Here is a 22,172-nt window from a genome sequence, read left to right on the forward strand (position 1 = left end):
AACCTAGGAAAATTTACCTGATAGCAGCCTGTTTTATTTACTTTTCCTTAGATCAAGAATGCTGCAGCCAATGTCCTTCGGGAAACGTGGCTAATCTATAAACACACAAAGCTGCTAAAGAAGATTGACCACGCCAAAGTCAGGAAACACCAGAGGAAGTTCCTCCAAGCAATCCACCAGTGAGTAGGCCGGGGCAGCTCAGCCACCAGAGGACCAAATTAGAAGTGGTGGGTTCCCCAGAGCTCCATCAGTATCTTCCTGTATACTTAGAGGAGCAGGAGAAATCCATTCTTTTCCACTCAACAACCACTGGGGGCGGTGAACTGGCCGCAGATCAGTCTGTTTATTCACCTATTGCACCTGCCACTGCCAGACATTGGATTGGACAGACTACTATGGAAGGTAAAAATTAGGTAAGAGCCTCAGGGGGCTCTCATAGTCTACACACACACACACACACACACACACACACACACACACACACACACACACACCACATTACAACTGGAAGCAGAACAAATTGTGGTCAGTGCTTTCTATAAGCTAAGTATTTTAAAAGTATAGTGGATTTTTAAAAGTAGAGTATGAAAACATTTATTCTGACCTGGAGGCTTGGGGAAACCATGAAAGGCCTAGAGTAGGGCACTTAAGGCGGAAGGCACAGCCTAGATAAAGGCATAGAAGCCGGGAAATGATCTGAAGAGTGGTGAGGAAACTATAATGACTGAAGGCAGGCACGCGTGGGGGCAAGAGTTTGCTTTCTTGGGGACCTGCCAAGCCCTTGATTCTGGTCAGTTGTCACCCATGTTCGAGGTCCTGGGCTGGGTTCCAAAACCAGATGAATTGATGTGGGTGTGGAATCTGCCCGCGGGGCTGAGCCCAGCGCTTGAGGAGCATGGCTATTACGACTCTTTCCCGCAGACTGAGGAGCGTCAAGATGGAGCAGAGGAAGCTGAGTGACCAAGCCAACACCCTGGTGGACCTTTCCAAGGTGAGTGGCAAACTCCGAAGACCCCGTAGAGGGTTCTCAGATGCTGGCATCTCAATTTCTCAGGTGTGGCTGTGAAGGCCTGGCCTTGGCCAAACTGGACAGTGCAGGACCAGGAAAGCAAAGACTGCTTCCTCCTTTGTTAAAAAATCATCTGGGTTCGAGTTCTTGACACTTGCAATCTACTGGTGTGTGTTGTTGACTTTTAAAACCTGGCATGCGTTTCTTAAATTCAGTCACTCAGGTCAGTCTTTGCTGGGATTTAATTAGCTGACCTACTACATCTTTTTGGTGTGTTGCTTGATTAGCTGTACACTGAGTTTGCACAGGGTGAAGCACACTGACGAGACCAAATGGTGATAATGGCGATGCTGCTTCCTGGGCCACACCTAGGAGGATCCTTCCGGTTTGCCGTTATAATTGCAAACTCATTTTCTTGCATCCTCCAGTCCTTACAACTCAGCTTTTCTGGCCCCAAATCGGTGGTGGTGGTGGTGAGGGGTGCATTTCTTTATTTCTCATGAAGATGCCAAAAAGGAGAGCCCTCCTTTGAGAGTCCTACTGTCATTCTGCGTTTCTGGCCCTGAACTGCTGTAAATACTGTAAAGGAACTCTCTCCTTTTGCAAATCTCTGGAGTGAAGGAATCGGAGGCTGCACCGCTGGCAGAGCTGAGCGTAGGCGCCAATGAAGAAAGGGCCTCCCCTCCTCAGCCCCTCCTCCTCATTGCCTCTTTTTTTTTTTTTTTTAATTTGTTTTTTATTTTTGGCTGCATTGGGTCTTCGTTGCTGAGCGCAGGCTTTCTCTAGTTGCGGCGAGCGGGGGCTACTCTTCATTGCGGTGCACGGGCTTCTCATTGCGGTGGCTTCTCTTGTTGCGGAGCACAGGCTCTAGGCGCGCGGGCTTCAGTAGTTGTGGCACACGGGCTCAATAGTTGTGGCTCGCGGGCTGTAGAGGGCAGGTTCAGTAGTTGTGGCGCACAGGCTTTGTTGCTCTGCGGCATGTGGGATCTTCCCAGATCATGGCTCGAACCCGTGTCCCCTGCATTGGCAGGCGGATTCTTAACCACTGCACCATCAGGGAAGCCCCCTCATTGCCTCTTGATAGAAATTTTATATCAAATGTATAGCCCAGGGCCAGGCTGGCAGAACATTCCAGCAGATGTCGATTATCATCATGGAACACATTCCCTGGGTAAGCAAGAGAAACTCCCTCAGGCAAATTAAGCCCCCTTTGAAAAGATGGTGCAATCAGAGGAATTGCCAGTTCCTGGGCCACGTGCAGGCGCCTTGTTCAATGAAGGGATCAGGCCAAAGAAAGGGCCTCCTAAGCTTGGCAGGACTTCAATCAGGGAATGTGTGGCTGGCACAGGTGGGGAGAAGCCCACAGGCTGTGTGCTTTGGAGGGGGCACTGTGGTGGAGTGCAGGGCTCCTGAGAGCCAGGAGGAGGCAAGGATGTGAATGGAACGCCCAAGTGCAGAAGGGAGCCCCCCATGGTCTTGGGTGCACTGCTTAAAACTCTTGGGTTTCAGTATCAGAAACCCATTGGAAGTAGGTTTTAAAATATAGGTGTTTATTATAAGGATATGAGGAAGTCTCATTCCAGGCAGAACCTCAAGGCAGGCATGTGGTCAGACTTCAGGAAAGAACTACCTACAAGTGCCCCTCACCCTGGAAAGTATTCGCTCACCCTCTCTTCTCTCTCCTGTTCAAGTGCCTGCTTCAGTTCTCTCTCTCTCCCTCTCCCGCATCTCCTGACAACTTTCTATGCCCCCTGTCTCCATGGGAGACCATGGCAAGCCCCTATCCAGAGAGTACATGTTCTAGTTCTAGCCACAGGCAAAACCTATTGGCCATCCTCCTATTGGTCTTAATTCTAAATTCTCAGAAGGGATGAGATGACTGGCCAGTTTGGGTCACGTGTCCACCCTTGGGCCAATCAGCTGAGGCCAGCAGGGGGGTCGGGTAGGGCAAACATGGCTGGGGACCCACGCTGGGAGGTGCAGGAATGGCCCAACAAGCCCCAAGATATTTCTTTTACAGGTAGCCATGTTTCTGCCTCCCCTCTCACCTGGCAAGACAGGCTGTGGCTGGTGTTCTCCTGGGAATAGCGGGCACACTGGACTTTCGAGCCTGCGTTTCTTCAGTGCCAGCCACCGCCTCTCACAGAGACAGGGCCCTGTGCAGAGCAGACTGGGTGAAGCAAAAAACTCAGTGAACTGGAAAGAGGCTCATGTGAATTGGGTCGGGGAACTAAACCATCAATAACCTGGGAGCAAGTTACCTGGAAAGAAAGGGTGTGGAGGAGAGGGTTAAGGGAAAGCGTCTGCAGGGCTACCGGGAGTGGTGTGGGACCTGCAGGGAGGGTGAACTCTGACATCCATCCAGTCTTCATCTTTCCTCCCAGGAGACTCAGCCAAGGTCCTGGCAGCAGCCTAGCATCTTTCACAGTGGTCCCCATTCCCCCTGGTATCCTGTCACCAAGCAACAGAACAGGGGAGACAATAACACTGTGTTCTCTCCCTTTTCTTTCTGTGCTTCGTCCTCCCAGCTCACCACCTTCCACCCCTGTCCTTTGGTCCTTTCTAGATTAAGAAAAGGGTGTGTGGCCTCCACATAACACTTGCTGTATTGAAGAGCTCGCTCGTAGGGTGGCAGAGATGGGGTGGGGGAACGCTGGGATGCTTTATATGCTAGCTTCAGTGTCTTCCATTGAAGTGTAAAAATCATTCCCCACATCTGAGGCTCAACTGATCAAATAAGATGGTATCTGTGAAAATGCTTTGTGAACTATAACGGTTTTGCATGTGGTAGTTCTGATTAGGAATATAGATGAGGAAACCAAGGTCCAAAGAAACAAAGAGACCATCCCAAGTTCGGGCTATTGGAGAGCTGCCGCGCTGGGGCTGAGACCCAGGGGCCCGGATTCAGTCCAGAGCTCGTTAGGGTGCCCCTGCGGTCAAATAGATTTGTGGTGTTGTACATTCTGGGAAGAACATGCACCTTGAAGAGGTTCTGTGAAGGTTAATTAATGAAGGAAACACTCTTGCTTCTAAAGTCACGCTGTCCTCTGAGGTGGCCACAGAAGAGTCCTGCCCTTGCAAAGGCAGAGCTGCCTCACTCCACCTCTGTGATGGCTCCCTTTGGGGCTGCAGCCAGTTAGTTTCCTGGTGGGAAGGTATCACTACATTTTCAATCCCCCTTCTCCCATCTCCTTTCTGGCTTCTCATATTTTGCCACCTTCCTTTACTTTGTTTTTCGTTCACCTCATTCCCTACTACCTTGGCCCCTGCGGGCACCAATGGTTTCTGCATCTTCCTGGAGTAACTTGAAATTTCAGGTAAAATAGGATCAGGGTGTCACTGGCAGATGACCAGAAGCCCCTAGAGCCGCAGTGCCTGCAGGTGGGGTTTGGGAGGGTACAAAGCAACCGCCAGCCTGGCCCACAGGAACACCCGAGAGCATGAAGTCTCCCAAGAGTCTTGCTCCCAAGTCTGATGTCATTTGTTAGTTTGCAGGGAGAAATGTGACTGTCACATAGATAAGGGCTCTACAGACCAACCCGGGAAGCCAAATTATAACCAGAAAGTTGCCTGATAAGAGGAGAGTCAGAACCGCGGTGGAACGGTTGGAACAAAAGTGGTTTCATTTCAATTAAATGAATTGAATTTGAGGGATAGTTAGACGCAGGGTGGGCAGGACTTTGTACTGGTGAGATGCGGGGCCTGAGGGAGAGGATGACGCCCAGGTTTCAGGTGGGGACAGCCTGAATGGATGGCCTCTCATGGACCCAGGGAGCACTGGCAGAGAGCAGACGTAGGACCGAAAATGGTGCACTTGGCACGAGCTGCCTTTGTTTAGTGCTGCTCTGACCTAGTTTTATAACTGAACTCTCAGAAGACAAGTTTATTTTATTACATTAAAGTTTTATTTTATTGGCAGTTCCCTGGAGGTACCCCATTTTTGCTCCCCTGCTCTCACGACCTTGTTCAATGTTCATTCACAAAAGCTTCCGGAACACCTGCTCTCCAGAGGCAGGCCCTGGGCTGGGCCCCCTTGGGAGTCTTCTCTCCTTTCCTTCAGCCACTCAGGTCTTGGTGGGAAACGCTGAGAAACTTTCTAGGTATATGGAAATAATTTGTGGCGCAAAAGGTCTTTTCCCATCAGTTAAACTCCTACATTGGCCAAAGGATGGAAGGGACGGTGATTTTTCCCTGTGCCAGCACTTTATTCATGCATTAGTTCTACCAACATCTTTTAGTGCCAACCACGTGTGACAGACCCCCTTGCTAGGCATGTTTATGTACATTTGTCCATCAAAAAATGTTAGTTGAGCATCCCCTATGTGCCAGATGCTGTTTTAAGCCCTTGGGACACATCAGTGAACACAACAGGCGAAGGTCCCCACCATGGAGGAGCTTTCCTTCTAGTGGGAGAAAACAGACAATAATAAGCAGAAGAAACAGCAAATTACCTAGTGTATTAGAAGGTGGCATGAAGAAAAGAAAAGACTTGAGCAGGGTTAGTGGGATCAGGAGTAGGGCTGGGAACAAGGTGCCATATTAACAAGGGCATCGGGGGAGATGATTTTTAAGGGGAGGCTGAGAGGAGGTGAGGCTGTCAGCCATGGGATGTGTGGGGAGTGAGCAGTGGTGACAGGGCGGGTCCCTGGGACACTGGGAGATGGCACCGAGAGCAGGAGGTTTACTGGGGGCACCATCAGGACAGCACCTGTTGGGGAGCAAGGGAAGCAGGATGGGGCAGAGAGAGAGTCTGAACTGTGATACGATTGACAGAGGCCTTGACCAACCCACGGGAGTTCCAGAGGTGGACTGGCCCTTCAGGGGTGTCCCAAATTGAGACAATGTCCCTCCTCATTGACCAGGCAGGAGAGGGGCTGTAACCTCAGCGAGGCAGCTCCCTTTCACTACGGCCCAGTCCTGAGTGAGTTACGTTGTACGTTGTACATTCTGGCTGCTGTGTTGAAAGTTGGGGCGGGGGTAGCAACAGCTTTATAACTATGTGTTGTTATTATTAACTCCTATTTCATAAGGAAACCAAGCAGAGAGGTTAAGGGGCATGAGGGAAGGCACATTATTAGTGAGTGGCAGACGTGTACTTGAACCCTGGCCTACCAATGGTAAGTCTATTGCATTGTCCGCTCCCCACCACAGAGCCGTCTCTTTCATCAGTAGGTGCCATTGCCATTTGAGCTGAGAGGTTGGACGCAGTAAGAACATGAGGACACTTTAGGGACTTGTTCTAGTTAAGAAGAAAGTGCTGCCTTTCCATTCTATATATTTTCTAATATATTTTTATAAGTAATATATATTATTTTTGTAATAAAACAACAACAAAAACACACACACAAAAAAACCCACTGTGCCATTTGAACCTCCAAGTCTTCAAGAAAGTAAACTGTTTCTCTGTCCTTGGCCAGATCCGACACGGCCGGTGTGGAAGTTGATCCCTGGAGGAGTTGTGTTTCAAGTGTAATCTGGAGGAGTATTTCATTTTTCCCATTGCAGATTCCTCTGCAATGACCTGTCGTCTCCCTGTCTCTCCCAACAGATGCAGAACGTCATGTATGACTTAATCACAGAACTCAATGATCGGAGCGAAGATCTGGAGAAACAAATCGGCAGTCTGGAGTCTAAGCTGGAGCACCTCACCGCCAGCGTCAATTCCCTGCCCCTGCTCATCGCGGACACCCTGCGCCAGCAGCAGCGGCAGTTCCTGTCTGCCCTCACAGAGGCCCGGGGCGTCAGCGTGGCAGTGGGCACCACCCACACCCCACTCTCCGACAGCCCAATCGGGGTCAGCTCCACCTCCTTCCCAACCCCGTACACGAGTTCAAGCAGTTGCTAAATAAAACTCCCCACTTCAGAAGCATTACCCATAGGTCTTAAGATGCAAATCAACTCTCTCCTGGCCACTTTGCCATCAAGGAACATTCAGACCAGGGAACATAAAGAAGAGAGACCGAGCTAATTAACTAACTCATGTTCATTCAGCGTGCTTGGTTTGATATGCCTTGAAACCAGAAATCTGATCTCTGTTTAGGTGCCTCTACTCGGGAGCAGGAAGAGGAGATGACAGGAAACGACGCCTCTGGTAGGGCCCTTGCGGCACAGTTGGTGGAGAACAGACACCCACGTTCAATCTCAGGTCTTCACGTGGGGGGGGGGTGGGAGTTCAGATGCACTGAAGTAGCCGGCAGTGAAGCCAGCCCGGAGGAGGATCCCGTGGGGGGAGGGTGTGGTGTCAGGCTTGGGGGATGGGTTCCTCACCCCGGGGTCCTCCAGCCCGCCTGTCTGCGTTCCTTCTGTCTAAGGAAGCCCCTGGATGACAAAGTAAAGGGAGAGCTGCCCACAGCTTTTGCCAAGACACACATGCTTTCCTACCATCCCTCACACAGTCATAAAACAAAATTTAGACCGAAAGAAAAATAGACAAATAAAAAGCCAGACTTTCCATCCAATATTAATACCCATATAAACCCGTGTATTTGCAAGCGTGTGCATGTACACACACACATACACACATCCCACAGTCAACCCAGGTCTTTTCTGGTTTGCACTTGACCCAAATAAAGAGGGACCTGGTACCTTACCCTGCACACAGTAGGCACTCCCTAAATGCACGTTGAGTTGGTCTGAGTCGGGATGTGGGTGCTGTCAGTTCAGGTAGTTTGCCAGTGTCGGCCACGTCCTGAGCTTCACTGAAGATGCAGGTTGCTTCAAACACAAAACAGGGTGCTTTGCCCTGGGTATGCACCATGCTTGCTCTGAGATGAATGACAAGCCAAAATTGGCATTCTGGAGAGATAAGCAGCCTTCTAAAAATAACAGCTTCTGCAGAGTTTTCATCTTATATCCAAACAAGCTGTGTTCCACTGGAGCGCATGATCAGGTGTATGTGTGTGAGGGAAGGGGTGCGGGATCTGTGCATGCGTGCACACACATGCACCAACAGGTGCGACCCCAGGACACCTGCATGAATAGAAGTATTGTCTGGGGGGTTTGCTCAGTGATATTTATCCAGCAACAGGTTTACAGCCCCAGATGTTAGGAGCGCAAAGGGGTCAAGTGCCTCACCTGAGAGCTGGGAGAAGCGACGGTGAGTGGCCCAGCTGGTCCCTTCTACCTGACCTAAAACCACCTCAAAGTGTAAGGTTATGAGGATAAAGGGAGCCTTTAGGGAACCCTGTGGGTAAGATAAGGTGACACGGATTTGTCAGTATCCCGTTCCTGCTGTGCCACGTTAATCCTGGTGCAAAAACTATTGTAATACATCTCAAACTCCAAGGGACTCCAGAAACATCCAGATCCAGTGTAGGACAGGCATTGTGAGGAGAGGGCATGGGGATGCATGATATTTTCCGCACTCCATCATCTAACCATGCATAATGTTTGGGATGTGAAAACCATCATACTAGTCATCACATTTCTCATTCTGAGGTCTTTGACGTCTGCTTGTGGGGACTTAAATCATACTATAGGGAATATTTCATCTGTTTAGGGTAAAACAGAAGGGTATCATTTGTGGATGGCTGTCCTGTTGGGTTTCACTTTGTACAGGACATCGCCACTTTTCCAAAGGCAGAGTCTAGCTGTGAAGACTTTTCCTCTACAACACTGGGTCTGGTCTCCTAAGGACAAGGGAATCATCAGACAGCAAAAGGTAGACCACCCTAGAAAGGCCAATCTTTCAAGAAGATCTGGTCTCTTGTTCAACCTCTTCTTATATCTCTTTTCATTGCTGTGCTGTTCCCTTGATGCCCTCATTTTTATCTTGATAACTCCTTTGGGCATTTTCCTTGGTTGCTTTGCACACCATAGATGCCACACTTGCTGCTGGCTTTAAAATTTTTTTGCTTGTTCTTTTAACTATTGATTATCTAAAAGATCCCTCTCCTTTTTTTACCAGTCCCAGGAATGGTGCTCCTGTTTTCAGTGACAGCTGAACATATAAACAGACCAACAAGCAGATGAAATAACCATGCAGTTTCTTTGTGGCGTTAGTTCATTTCACAAAGAAATGAAGTGAAGAGCACTGACAGGTCAACCTGAGCGTGCCAATCCCAGTCATCTAACCTACAGCCCTCAATTCTTAATTCCTGGTCACCCTTCCCATTCCCCCTTGTAACCCTGTGATGTGTGTGTGTGTGTGTGTGTGTATGTGCACATGCACACAAATAGGGATTTAATCTGAGTTTCAAACAAATGGCATGCAAGATTCCACTGCTACTCCTCCTGCCAAAAAGTGTGTGCAGACTGTCATTGACCCATCGCTGTCTGTGGGTGACTCTTCTTTAACTCACCACTAATGCTATTCACTTAGGTAAATCCTGAGGACCAACCTAGCAACACTAGCAAAGAGAGTGGTTGGAGATATTTCCAGTAGCAGTAGCCACTGGCATCCTAGAAACATATGGGCATTTGTAGCATGACTGGACCTATTGGTAGTGCAATAGCTACGTATGGTTTTTATCCTTGGCGAAAGAGTACTTACTCTTCAGGAAAAAAAAAAAGTGATCAAATCTGCATGTTGATCCTGCAATGGTAAATGGGAAGCTGCTTCTCTGTACTGGTTTTTCAGCTTTATGTGGGGAAGTTTCCCATTCTCCTGCAAGTACAATCAACCCTTGATGATTTAGGTATTGATTATCCAGGGTGTAGCTCACCCAGGTTTCCTTCCTACAGCCCATCTTTTGGCTAATTCCACTGAGCCTCAGCATCTTAGTCAGATGGGAAAAGGAGGCAGGTGGATTCTCATGCCATGCCTTCTTGTTCTGTAATTTCAAGTTTGGTGGTGGAGGAGGTTTAATTATCTACTCAAGAATTGGCTATATGGAAAAACTATTAATTACAGTAACCTCACTCCAGTACTGAACTGATTGAGTTCTGCCCACTCCTGGAAGGATGACCCAGTGGCAGAGCCCCTACTATAATCCTTCTGATAACTCAGTGTCAGGTAAAAGTACTCTAATATTCCCTAAAATATCTAGACACTTGAATTAAAAATACAGAGCCACCCCCTCATCACTTAAGCCATATTATAGCTTCATGTACTGTAAAGTCAGGGATGTACTGTGATACTTTAAGACCACTAATCTCAGTGGAATTTCAGGACATAGCATCAGTTGGTAAATTATACCAGACTAGGGGCTCACTCCTCCTTAGATTGAAGTCCAAATAAAAATCTGCATCTTTGGATCAAAGGCCACATATGTGTGATCATCATCAATAAATTTATCATGAAGTGTCTATGAACTGCTCTTGCCATCCTCATAATATGTAACTTCATGACATCATATCTCTAGAAATGCTTAATGCAATGCAAAAGAACAAGAGGGGTAAGGCCCTGCATCACCACTGACTTCTGACCTCAGCAAGTACCAGTGGTGTAACAACAATCTCATAACTGAAGAGGTATAGAAAATGTCTGTGCAAGTAATTTCCAAAGTGCTGAGCAAGTGCAAACTATTGTTATTTATTAAAGGCCAAGAAGAAACAGCATTGAAGAAACAAGGATTTTAGTATATAATATTTGAGGCTTTCCCCCTTAGATTTTTGATAATTTCTTGTGAATAAGTAATGATGGAAGAGAAGAAAACTAGAGATGCAGAATCAGAATAAATAAAACTCTAACACTGGATCCACATCTTTGGCCAATGACTATAACCACCCCATACCTCAATTTCTCTATGCTTAAAATGAAGGTAATAGTTAATATTCTTAAGTACAAAGTATTCAATAGATTTTAAAATGAAATCACTATCGCCAACAACAGCAGCCCAGACTGACTCTGTCGAGTCCACACCTTGATGTTGCCTCTGAATGTAGTCAATAGTTACCAAAAAGTAATTCTTACATATCAACCGATGTGAAATTAGCAGGGAGAAGTATGGGATTAGCACATAGTCCCAGGACCTCTCTCCTTCAGAGCATACCTCAACAAACAGTGCACCCCAAATTAAGAATCAGTGTTTCATCCCAGAACCCATGGTGTTGCTACCATCACAGGACCACAACTGAGACACTATGAAGTCATTGCACTACCAGTAGGTTACTGCTCTTTTAAAGTTACTGCTCTTAAATCCTAAAATACGTCCCAGTTCTACACAATCATCCTACTTCCCTGGATGTTGCTTAGAAGCAGATGAAGCCTCCGTCAGTGGCCATTTGGCTGCCGCTATTGACTCTGCGGCATTCGGTTTCAGTACCTTAGACAGCTATCTGGTGGCTTCCTGGTAGGCGGGAACAGCCCCTTCCCTTCCCTTCCCGTCAGCTTAATGACGCCCTGGACAGTATCCCTTCCTTCTCTACTGCCGCCAAAGTAAACATTGTGGGAACGGGATCATTGATACCACTAAGAAAGGAATGTTACAGGGATAGCAATATTAACGGTCTGCCTCTGGCAGTAGAATATAGGTGAGTGCTCTTCATCCTGAAAGCTTGTGCCAGGCTGCATGAATAGTTAACACTAAACTCCTGTCAGACAAGTAATATGTAGATTTTTACTAAAATAGACCGAAGCTTATTAAAAGTACTCAGTGCAATGGTATATAAATATATACAGATAGAGAAAAAAAATAACTGTGATCTTTTTTTCTTACACCATTACTGGAAATGCCCAAACATGAACTGGAGTTCCCTCTGAACAAAACCATTATCAAATCATCAACGTATGACCTCCAAATCTAGGTGCCAAGTGCCCTGCCACAGTTGTTTACACACCTGAGAAACGTGTTCTGGAAGCTGTACTCTTGGGCCTGGACCATGTGTTGAAACAAACAAAAGAGACGTTGTGACCAACCAAGCTGATGGAGGAAAAGCACAAAATTCAACACCAACCTATAGTTCGGATCCCAAAGAGATGCTGAATTTATAGCCAAAAAAAAAATATATATATATATATATTTTGACAAAGCAAATATCAATCTGATTGGAACAGCCAAAATCCAAGTTCACAGAAGAAGGACAGGGAATAAACAACATTCTCTAGCTGTGTCATATTGTCTCAGTTTTTGAATCTCAACCAGGACTGATCCACCTTCATCAGACACACTTTTTAATGGCGCAACAACTCAATGCTGGTCCCAGATTCTCCATTCTGCACTGACCAGAAGAGAACAACAAAAGAGAGCAACAGGATGTCACTGGAGGAAATATTTTCATGGTGAACTCAGAAACTGATGTGTTTATATTCAGAATCAGATGAGCTTCAATATGAATTTGCATCTTGCCTCTGTACTGCTTGCTATTTTTTAATGATAGGAGAAAGTATAACAGTTTATTTTAAATATGAAATATATTGCTATATTATAAAATATATTGTAACTTTCAACTAACATTTTGTATCAAACTAGTCTTTAGCAGGTCCGGTGTCAGCCTGCTCTCCCAACGACTGTTTCTGAGTACACATCACTGTTAGTGATTGCCTGACACCCAGACCAAGGGTCCTCAGCCTACAGAACTGCCATATTCTAATTCTCTGAGACGTGACTATTAGACACAAAACAACATTGTTCCCAGCTTAGATGACTAATTCTACCCTAAATTCTTTCAAGCCATTTCAGAAGAGATTTTAAAAGCCATCACTCCTTTAGTAGCTGTGCAAAGCCAGTTTAATAAAAGTGCAGGCTCTTCCTATATAAATGCAAAGACCCTCTTCCATAAATGATACGTCTCAAACACAGTCAACTGGTGTTTCCTTTGGCAATGTCAGAATGGGGCATAAGGAAGACTCTTGTTCTCCTGTGACACAAAAGACTCAAAATTCTAGGCATTATAAGTTTCTCTGTGTCAGAGTATAACTGGGATTGGAATTCCATTTACCCAGGGCCCAATGAGAGGCTGGTGTGCAGGCGTGCTTTCCTGAGTCAGCAGTGCCCTAGAGGGTGCGGGGTTTGCACATGTTTATCCACAGCACTGAGCACAGCTCCTGAGGGACTGAGGGGAAGAGGCGGGACACGCAGAGAGCCGGCCTTCCTTTTCTGCTAGTTTACTCCAGCTGGGAGGAAGGAAGAGTTTCAATCAAGAGATTTTCCTTTACTGGCAAAATTGTGGCAAATTCTCTACTTTGGCAACTATGATATCCATGCCCCGCCTTCTCGGAGACACACGCGTAGAATTTCTCACTTCCCTCCTTTGACTGACCAAAGGACTATTTGTAGACGAAAACAGGATGTGTTTGGTTATAGAACAGAGGTTTCCTAGAATCAGTGGGCCTCCTCCCAAGGAGGACCCTCATTTGTTACCATCACTCGGTATAGTATTGCACAGGTGCAAACCAAGTAGCATCAGGGTAGATTGAACTGAGTATGCGCATCTCTTCCCTTCACAATCTCTGACAATTCACACAGATATACTGATAGTGCAAAACGGCAAGTTTTCTCCTGGGAAAAAGGCTGGAACCCTCTCACACTTCCATTCATTTGAGCTTAAATATAGGTAAGGCTGGGGCTTCAGTGGTGTTAGTCATGCCATTCGAAAGAGAAATATCTAAATGCCTAGTTTCAATCTGCTTGTGTAGCTGAGACCTAACTTGGACACACATTTTATTTTTATTGAGCTGAGTTCTCTCAGTTCTCTCTCTCTCTGTACTGCTCCTCAGTTACATGTTAGGCAGAGCTCCATTAAAGCCATCAGAACTCCAGGGCACCAGTTTTTAGCAAGTTACTCACTACTGGGTGATGGAAATTAGTTTATTCTCAATTTTATAATTGACTGATGAATGTACTGGTGGTAATTGATTGATCTCGTAATACTTTTCTGCTACTAAATAGAACTGTCTCTTTTGGCTTTTCCTCCTAGCCTTTCTCAGACTAAGACTTGTACATTTATAGAGAGTGTTCTGATTTTCTACTCAAAGTTATTATTCGATCTAGAGGCAAGGAGACCAATACAAATTCCTGCTTTGGGGAAAACAGACCTTTTGACAGTAATTCAGGTATACAGCTATATGCTAACCCTTGCTAGTCAAAGCGTGGTCCATGGGCCGGCAGCATTAGCGTCACCTGGGAACTTGTCAGAAATGCAGAATATCAGGCCCCTCACCAGACCTACTTAATCACATTGGGCATTTTAACAAGGTCCCCAAGTGATCTGTATACATATTAAATGTTGAGAAGCTCTGGCCTCACCACACAGCCGTGGTAACCAACAAAATTAATAATCAGAAAATCAAGCCATTTCTTCCTTGACCCTCATCTACAGAATTATTTGAGGAAGTAAAGGTCCTATATGATCATAACGATAAAAACAAATGCATCTTAAAATTCCCCTTGAGGTCATATAGCTTGGGTGGTGTACGCAAAGAAGCAGTCTTTTCCCAGTCTAATTTTAAAAGTACTCACTTCATTGCCTTGAGCCACCTCCAAGCACCTTTTTAAGGTTTTCATTTTAGTGTATGCTGGCAGGGCCATCAGAATATCAGGTGGCTCCTCAGGGCAGGTCCCCTGGAAGGCCACCTGGCTTTCTGCTCAGCATAGCACAGAAATAGCTGCATCTGTGTTCCTTCCTTGAGAAACTCACCATCCCACCAGTGGGAACTCTCCTCCCTACAGGAAACTAGCAAGAGAAGTTAGTTTAACCATCTAGAAACATTCCTAATCTCTTTTAAAACCAAGCCTCTTATTCATTACACCAACCAGACGCTCCAAAGTAAGCAAGGAAAGATGTGAATTGTGATATTGGCGCCATAAATCGATATGTACCCAGAAACAGTTATGTTCTGAATTAATGGCTTTAACCTGTTCATTGTAAAAAGTGCCTTGGACTTCAATCTAAAGAGGTCAGTATAAATATATATGTGTGTGTATGACATATGTAGGCAAATATTTACATATTTATACGTACATAGGTGCACACACATATACCCGCACATTCATATATAATATATACATACATATATAAATGCTTCATAATATATCATATTGCTATTCGCAGCTCCATTTCTTTTGTCTGGTCCTATGTTTATTTGTTTAGTGAGACCTTTACATAGAGAGGTTCTATTCAGGACATCGATGTATTTTTTTGTTTGTTTTTTACTTTTTATTAAAAAGGTAAAGGATATTAAAAAAAAAAAAAAAAAAAAAGTCAAGTGCCTGAAGGTTTTGAATGGAATTGTGGTCAACTTTCTCAGGTCACCAAAAAGGAAACCGAATTTGCCTTTGGGAACAATTTTTCTGTTTCAGTGACTTTGTTTTCCCTTTGCAGGAGTGCATAAGTAAGAGTGGTTACAGTGATTCTATAATTTCATTATAATCCATTTTAACCATTTTAACAGAAGCAAACCTTTTGTTCAGTCTAGTGCCCAGTTCTCTTCACACATCAGCATCAGAAGGGCCTGGTCTTTGTAAGCTAGGCATGGTTTTGTTGGCATTGGACAGACTAAATTGCAGGGGATGGGGCTTAAATCGGCTCTAAATATTGCTTCCTTTTTAGCAGCACACACAGAAGGACAAATAGGAAGTTCTCTCCCTGAACCAGGTGAGAACCTGTCCTAGAAGGCCGGCAGAGGGACCCCAGTGAACTTTCTAGAGCTCCTGTGCCCTGCCTTTCTACAATAATACAGTCACCTGTATCAATCAGCCTGTCTACCTTAGCCAAAGGTCTTCTCTTTCTGTGGTGTGACAGCTTGTAAGGGACCCACCTCTCTGGTTAGAAGCCCCCCAGAGCCCCAGGGAGAAGTCATCAGGTTTCCATGGCTCTGCCCATGAGCTCAAGGAGGGATTTTACTTCTTCAAACCAACTAAATCTCTCCAGTTCCCTGCCCAAGTGGCAACGCCCTCATGACAGCCAGGGCCAGGCCAGAGCGGCAACGCCCAGTCACGGTGTCAATCAGAAGAGACATTGCAAAATATCAGAGGTGACCAGAAAGACAACACGTCTCTCCAGCTGTCCTCACAGCTGCAGCCACATTTGTGGAATCGTCATTAAGAAGGCTTGGCAAATCAAGTTCCCCAAATTGAAACCCCCCTACCCTTACTTTCCTCCCCATGAATTTTTCTGTAGCTCTAGACAAAAAAGAAAAAAGAAAAACAAAAACAAAAATGCAATTTAGGTGCTTTCAAAACCAGTATCTAATATTTGGGACTTTTTCTAAGTTAAAATATTTTTTAAAAATATATCTAGCTATATTTCTGCTGCTCTTCCCAAAATTCCTTATGAATGAATACATTTACCAACTCAGTGATTATGAAATAACAATACTTCATACTTATAAACAATCATACCTTTCATCCAAGGACCTCAAACGTCAATAAGTTAGTTGTCACTCTGTGAGGTGGATGACAAACATTATTCCCATTATTCAAATGGGAAAATTGAGCTAGAGAAAACCGAGCAGTAAATGACATCTAAGTCAGGAGTTAAGCTGAAAATACAACCAAAGATTTTTCAGCACATTTGGGAAGGGAATGGAAACTTGGTGGCTCAAGTTCTATTGCTGGCCACCTTTGGATGAGTAAGACCAAGAATGTATGTCGACCATATGCCCAGACCCAGGCTTGGAATGTAAATGGTGGGCTGGTTTGTGGGTTTGGAGGTCTGGGTGGGAGACTGCATCTCTTTCTTTGTGCGAAGTTTGAGAGTTGTGCTGTTGGGAGTAAGCTGAGTCTATGGCCTTTGCCACTTCCTCTTGAACTGAAGCTGGAGAGAAGGAGCATTTTTTAAATGTTCTGGCAAATGCTGATACAGTATGACGGCATTAAATAAAAACAAGACGGGAACTGACACAAACACAAAACCAAAAATGCAAGCGGCTGATTTCCTTTAATTTTATCTTCTTCCTTCCCTATGTCTACAGTTGTGAAAACAGGAATTTTTAAAGGAGGAAATCTTAATTTAGATTAGAAACAGAGCCCCCTGGAAAAAGTTACCTCTTTAATCAAGGGTTACCCTGGCATTAATGGCTGTGTCTGACTCAGGAGATTGGCCCTGCCAACAAGTAGACATGTGAATGGCTTTAGTGCCTAACCCAGTTCTGATTTTTGGTTTTTGTTGTTTGTTTGTTTTTTTTGCCTAACCCAGTTTTAACAACCTAGAGAGAAATTGAGAACCTTGCTCAAGGTGAGCAGCTGTTATCAATGAGGATGTATAGACACACTGATGTGTGATAAAGCCGCTTGCAGCTATGTTCAAATAAAGGATCAGGCAGTAACACAGTACAGTCATTCCATTTATCTGAGCAAAGGTTCTCAATCTTGGCTTCACGCTGGAAGCACCTCAGAAGCTTTTGAAAACATCCAAGCCAGGGCCCCCAAGCCCCGAGATTCAGAAGGCAGAGTCTGGGGTGGTGCCCGCACATTTCCCTGAAGCCCCCCAAGGGGTTCTAAGGGGCTCTCAGAGTTGAGGGCCGATCCAGAGCTTGCTGAAGTGAGACCCGCAGGTGCCCAGCCTGGCCAGTGCCCCCTGGGATCTCTACCCTCCCGAGTTGGCAAGGAGCCACTGGGGAGGGGGCAGGGGAGGCAAGATTCGTATAAAGACGGGGATTTGCTTGAAGCTCCGTTGCTTTCATCCTGCCCTCGTTTCTTTTCAGTTCTGGACCCATGAACCTGTGTTCATTTGCATTCGGCTCTACACGTATTGGCAAACAATGCTGCCAGGGTATTGTTCACTCAGTATTTCTCTGCCTGGCTGCCACAGTCTTCTGCTTTTGTCTGACGTACAGTCTGTCTGGGGCTTAATGTCTTTCTTTGGCCTTAGCTCGGGGCGAGGATTAGCGGAAGGGCCATCCCAACGTTTTTCATTAGGCAAAAAAGGTTAAGATTAAAAATAACATGTTGTCCTTGCTAGTAGGTGTCTCATTAAAACTAACGAAAACAGGGTAACCTGCCATGTGACACTCATGGATCCTTTCCTAACTATATTTAACCATTAAGTCAAATGGCTCCTATCCTAAAGAACACTTGACCCGTTATTACATTATGCATACCTACGAAAGCTGGGGGAAAGGGACGTTAGAACCGGAAAGTGGGCCCCGTTCTCAGAACTGGACAATTCTGCTAAATTCAGGGCCCTCTGAGTAAGACTGCCCCCTGCAGGTCAGACAGAAATACAGCAACCGAGGGAACAGGAAGCTCCTCAGGCATCCGGGAAACTCATTTGTCAGTCACGTCCCTTACCTTACACAGAGGCAATGGGGGGCAAGAGAAGTGATTGGCCCAAAATCAAACAGAGAATTTCTGCCTAATTGGGCAGAAACGGGACTGGAACGTTGCCACCCCCTGTTGAGAATGCCTTCTGTGCGGGTGTGGAAAGCTGAGGCCTGCCCAGAGTCTCGCCAAGTTCTTCCTAGATTCATCCTCCTAGTCAGTTATCAATTTTGCAAATGTTAGATAAAAATAAAAGGCCCTGCTTCCCCCACACACATGTTCACACACACACATACACATACACACACCACATTATCAATCTCTCACTGAAAACAAAGATATGCATATTGCGACTGGCCAAATTAATTCATCATGTATTTTATATTCCAGAGGCATTGATCGTTTTCACTGTTATCTGCCTTTAGTTAAAGAATTTGGAGCTAATACTTGCAAATCGACAAGAACCCCCACTGGTTAGGAAACATTAAATTAGATTATTAAAATGATGCAATTTTATATCCAGCATTACAGTGGATTATGCTAATGGTGGTCAAGGTTATTAATCTTTATTTCAGTCACTACTGCAAATAGTACATGAACATTAGCCAAAATTATCTTTTTTTTTTTGTAGCATGAATTTGAAATTTACACTTTATTTTTTTCCGGGAACAAGTCACACTTAATAGCATCTCTTTAAAATGCAATTCTGTCCCCTAGAAAACCAAAGGTGGAAAACACAAATGCAATATATTACTGCTGCCTATGGGCGATTTCCTCTTTAATTAGGTAAAGCTTCTTTCCAAATCTGTTCTACCTCCTACTTTCCAACACTGGGGTATCACTTAAAAGCCATCACGTATTTCTCAAGAAAGAATACATATAGCAGTGGGGCACCCACACCCCAGTCACTCATCAAGGGAAATGTCAGGTCTTCTGTAGGCTCCTGTACACCGTGATTCAGTTGCCCTTTCTTCTAACACCCTCCTCTCCTCCCACCTCTTGGAATGAGAAGGTAGGTACATAGCTCTGCCTGAACATCAGAATTTAGGAATCCCAACAGATTTATACTTAAGGTTTCCTAGAGAATTTTTCTAAGGATGAAAATGCAATGTTTACTTGACTCAGAAATTTGGGAACCTAAGATCCGGTTTGGTTTTGGTTCAAATGAGAAAATAATCATCTAGTATTGTCTGAACATCAACAAGAGGACCTGACATCCATTATTCATTACCTCCACAACATCCATTCCCCCAGTTCTCTAGCCCATAGTACATGGATTTTAATTTGATGAATTTACCCTTCCCCCATCTCCACTGTGTATTTGGGTAGGAGTAATCCTACTTCCAGACCCATGGTGGACCAAGGCAGGCTAAGGCAATTAGAGGGACTCATCACCCTCACGAAGGGATGGGCACATGGCCCAGATTAAGCCAACATGAGCAAATGAATCTCAGAGCCAAGGCTTAAGCAGAAGCTACCAGGAAAAAAAACAGTCTTCCCCAGGAAGGTATGGTACAGATTTTGTCAGGAACTGATGTGCCCTTTTGTTTCATGAGGGAGAGGGTGGGGTTGACAGGGGGCCAACACGTGGAACATGAGGCTGAAGCCAAGACCACAGAGGCAGAGAGGAGAGGAAGAGAGAAATGGGGGTCTTGGTAAGTTCCTTGGAGCCACTGACTCTTCTAATTACCTGAGCCAGTAACTTTGTTTTATGATGAAGTCATTTGCAGGTGGATTTTCAGCCACATTCAACATAAAGAGTCCTGGTGGAGAAGAACCAAACTTCTATACACATGTATGATTCCCCAGAGGAGTAACCAGAATGAGAAAGGGAAATGCCTATACAGTAATTCTGACATTTAAAAAGTTTAAAACACAAAAACTAAATAGGATAACAAGAAAAATGGAAACGTCAAAATTGACTCTAGAGTGTACCTTGACCAGCAGGGTAGAAGGGTGATGGAAGAAGGAAAGAGCCACAGAATGAGATTCTGTTCCATGAATCAAGAGACTAAAATGGACAATGATTAATCAGTCAGGTGGTGGAGAGGAGTGCAGTAAAAGTGATCTAGGTATTTTTTGAAAGGAAGGTAAATATTGATAACTTCAGAGTTAGATAATTAAAATTATAATCAATTATATCATTGAAATGGAGTCTATAACTTCCAAATTAGTAGAGGCTGGAAAAACTGAGGAAAAAAAATCAATTCAAATGGAGGAAAAACACAGAAAAGATGGAAAAAATTGAAAGGACAAAATAAAATGGAATAAATATACCCAACTATTTCCAGAATCACAATGAAAATAATGGACTAAATGCTCTAGGCAAAAGAAAAGGATTGTCAGACCAAATGTTTTCAGTTATCCAAATAAATGCTATTTATAAGGGACGCATCTAAAACATAAAGAAAAATTGAATGTACAAATCTTCAAAGGTACACCAAGTATATTCTAACGAAAAGAAAGTTGTGTAGCTATACAAATATCATGGGGAAATATACTTTAATGTAAAAAGCACTGAATTCACCAAGAAAATATAACAATTCTGAATTTATGTATTTGATCATTTGGCCTCAAAATACATAAAACAAACATTTATGGAACTACAGAAAAACACAGACAAGCCCACACATTTAACAATTTAAATGTGTTAAATTTTCCTGTGTTAGTAGGAAAATGTATCACATCTCTCTGAGTAAGTAGTAGATCAAGCAGACAAAAAAAATCTGAAAGGACATTGAAAATTTGAATGACTTAATAATTATAAAATCACACCTTTTCCTAGTACATGGAACATTAATGAAAATCAACCACTTAATGGGCCATGAACACATTTGAAAGGACTCGTACCATCAAACAACATTCTTTGAGTACAGTGTGATATATACTAAAAATCAGTAAAACAAAAACTTATAACCAAAATATGTCTTTTGGAAATTAAGAAACATACTTATGAATAATTGACAAATCAAAAAATAAATTATAATGGAAGTTTTCAAATATGTAAAACAGAACTTTAATGAAAATACATTTCAAAATTAGTTGAATGCAATTTTAAGAAAAGCAGAATGAACAAATAGAGACAAGAAATTAAATAGAAAATAAATATACACCAGATAAGATCTTTAAAAAGACAAAAGTTGATCCTGTGAAAACAATTAAAACTGATAAACCTCTAGCAGGATTGAACAAAAAGAGACAGAGAAGGAAGGGAGGGAGAGGGAGAGAGAGAGAAAACACAAAGCAATCTTAGGAATGATGTTACAATCACCAAAAAGATAATAGGAACGGTGTTTGGAAATAAAAGGGAAAAAAATAGATTTCTAGAAAAAGACTACTTACCAAAACTGACTCAAGAAAATAATTAAAAAATAGAATAGTCATAAAATCATTATAAATAAATAAGTAAATGCTTCAAATTTTTCCCACAAAGAAAATGCCTGGCCTGGATGATTTTACCAGCAAGTTCTACCAAATATTCAAGGAACAAGATAATTCCAATCTTACACATTTTTTTCCAAAGCATAAGGAAAAAAAAGGGCTGTTCTCCAATTCATTTTATGAAGCTAGCATAGCATTGATGTCAGAACCCGATAAGGACAGTACAAGAAAGGAAATCTATAGACCAGTTTTATTTATGACTTCAGATGCAAACATCCTAAACATACTATTATCAAACTAAATCTAGAAATAAATGGGGAAAAATACATCATAATTAAATTAGGTTTGTCCCAAAAATGTTTGTTTAACATTAGAAAAATAATGAAATTTGCCACATTAATAGATCAAAGGAGAAAAATCATTTAATAATAATCGATTTTTAAAGAAATTAATTAAAATCAACATTGGTTAATTAAAAAAAAACAACACTGAGCAAATTAGGCATAGAAGGTATAATGTAATCACCCTATGATTCATGCCTTTGTATACTCTTCACCTCTTGAGTGTGGGTGGGACTTGTGACTACGTCTAGCCAATAGAATAAGGCAAAGGTAATGAGATGTCCTTCCTGTAGTTAGGTTTTGTTACAGAAGACACTGTCTTAGTGGACTGAGAGAGTCTCCTGCTGACTTTGAAAAAGC

At 43.8% G+C, this 22,172-nt stretch overlaps 1 protein-coding gene across 4 annotated transcripts in view; it reads left to right on the forward strand.

Moving 5' to 3' along the window:
* KCNN3 (potassium calcium-activated channel subfamily N member 3) overlaps positions 1-14,946 on the forward strand; it is a 191,196-nt gene extending 176,250 nt beyond the window's left edge. For 3 of the 4 annotated variants that reach the window (XM_082350213.1, XM_082350209.1, XM_082350212.1), the window contains exons 6-8: positions 52-179; positions 922-991; positions 6,558-14,946. In XM_082350213.1, coding sequence (XP_082206339.1) covers positions 52-179; positions 922-991; positions 6,558-6,854 — 495 coding nt within the window. In that variant the 3' untranslated portion in view covers positions 6,855-14,946. The remainder of the gene's footprint in view (positions 1-51; positions 180-921; positions 992-6,557) is intronic. The other variant, XM_082350210.1, reaches the window with a different exon arrangement.
* Positions 14,947-22,172: the final 7,226 nt, after the last annotated feature.

The sequence above is a fragment of the Balaenoptera borealis genome, assembly GCF_965194805.1.
Source record: "Balaenoptera borealis genome assembly, chromosome: 1".
In the NCBI taxonomy this organism is placed as follows: Eukaryota; Metazoa; Chordata; class Mammalia; order Artiodactyla; family Balaenopteridae; genus Balaenoptera; species Balaenoptera borealis.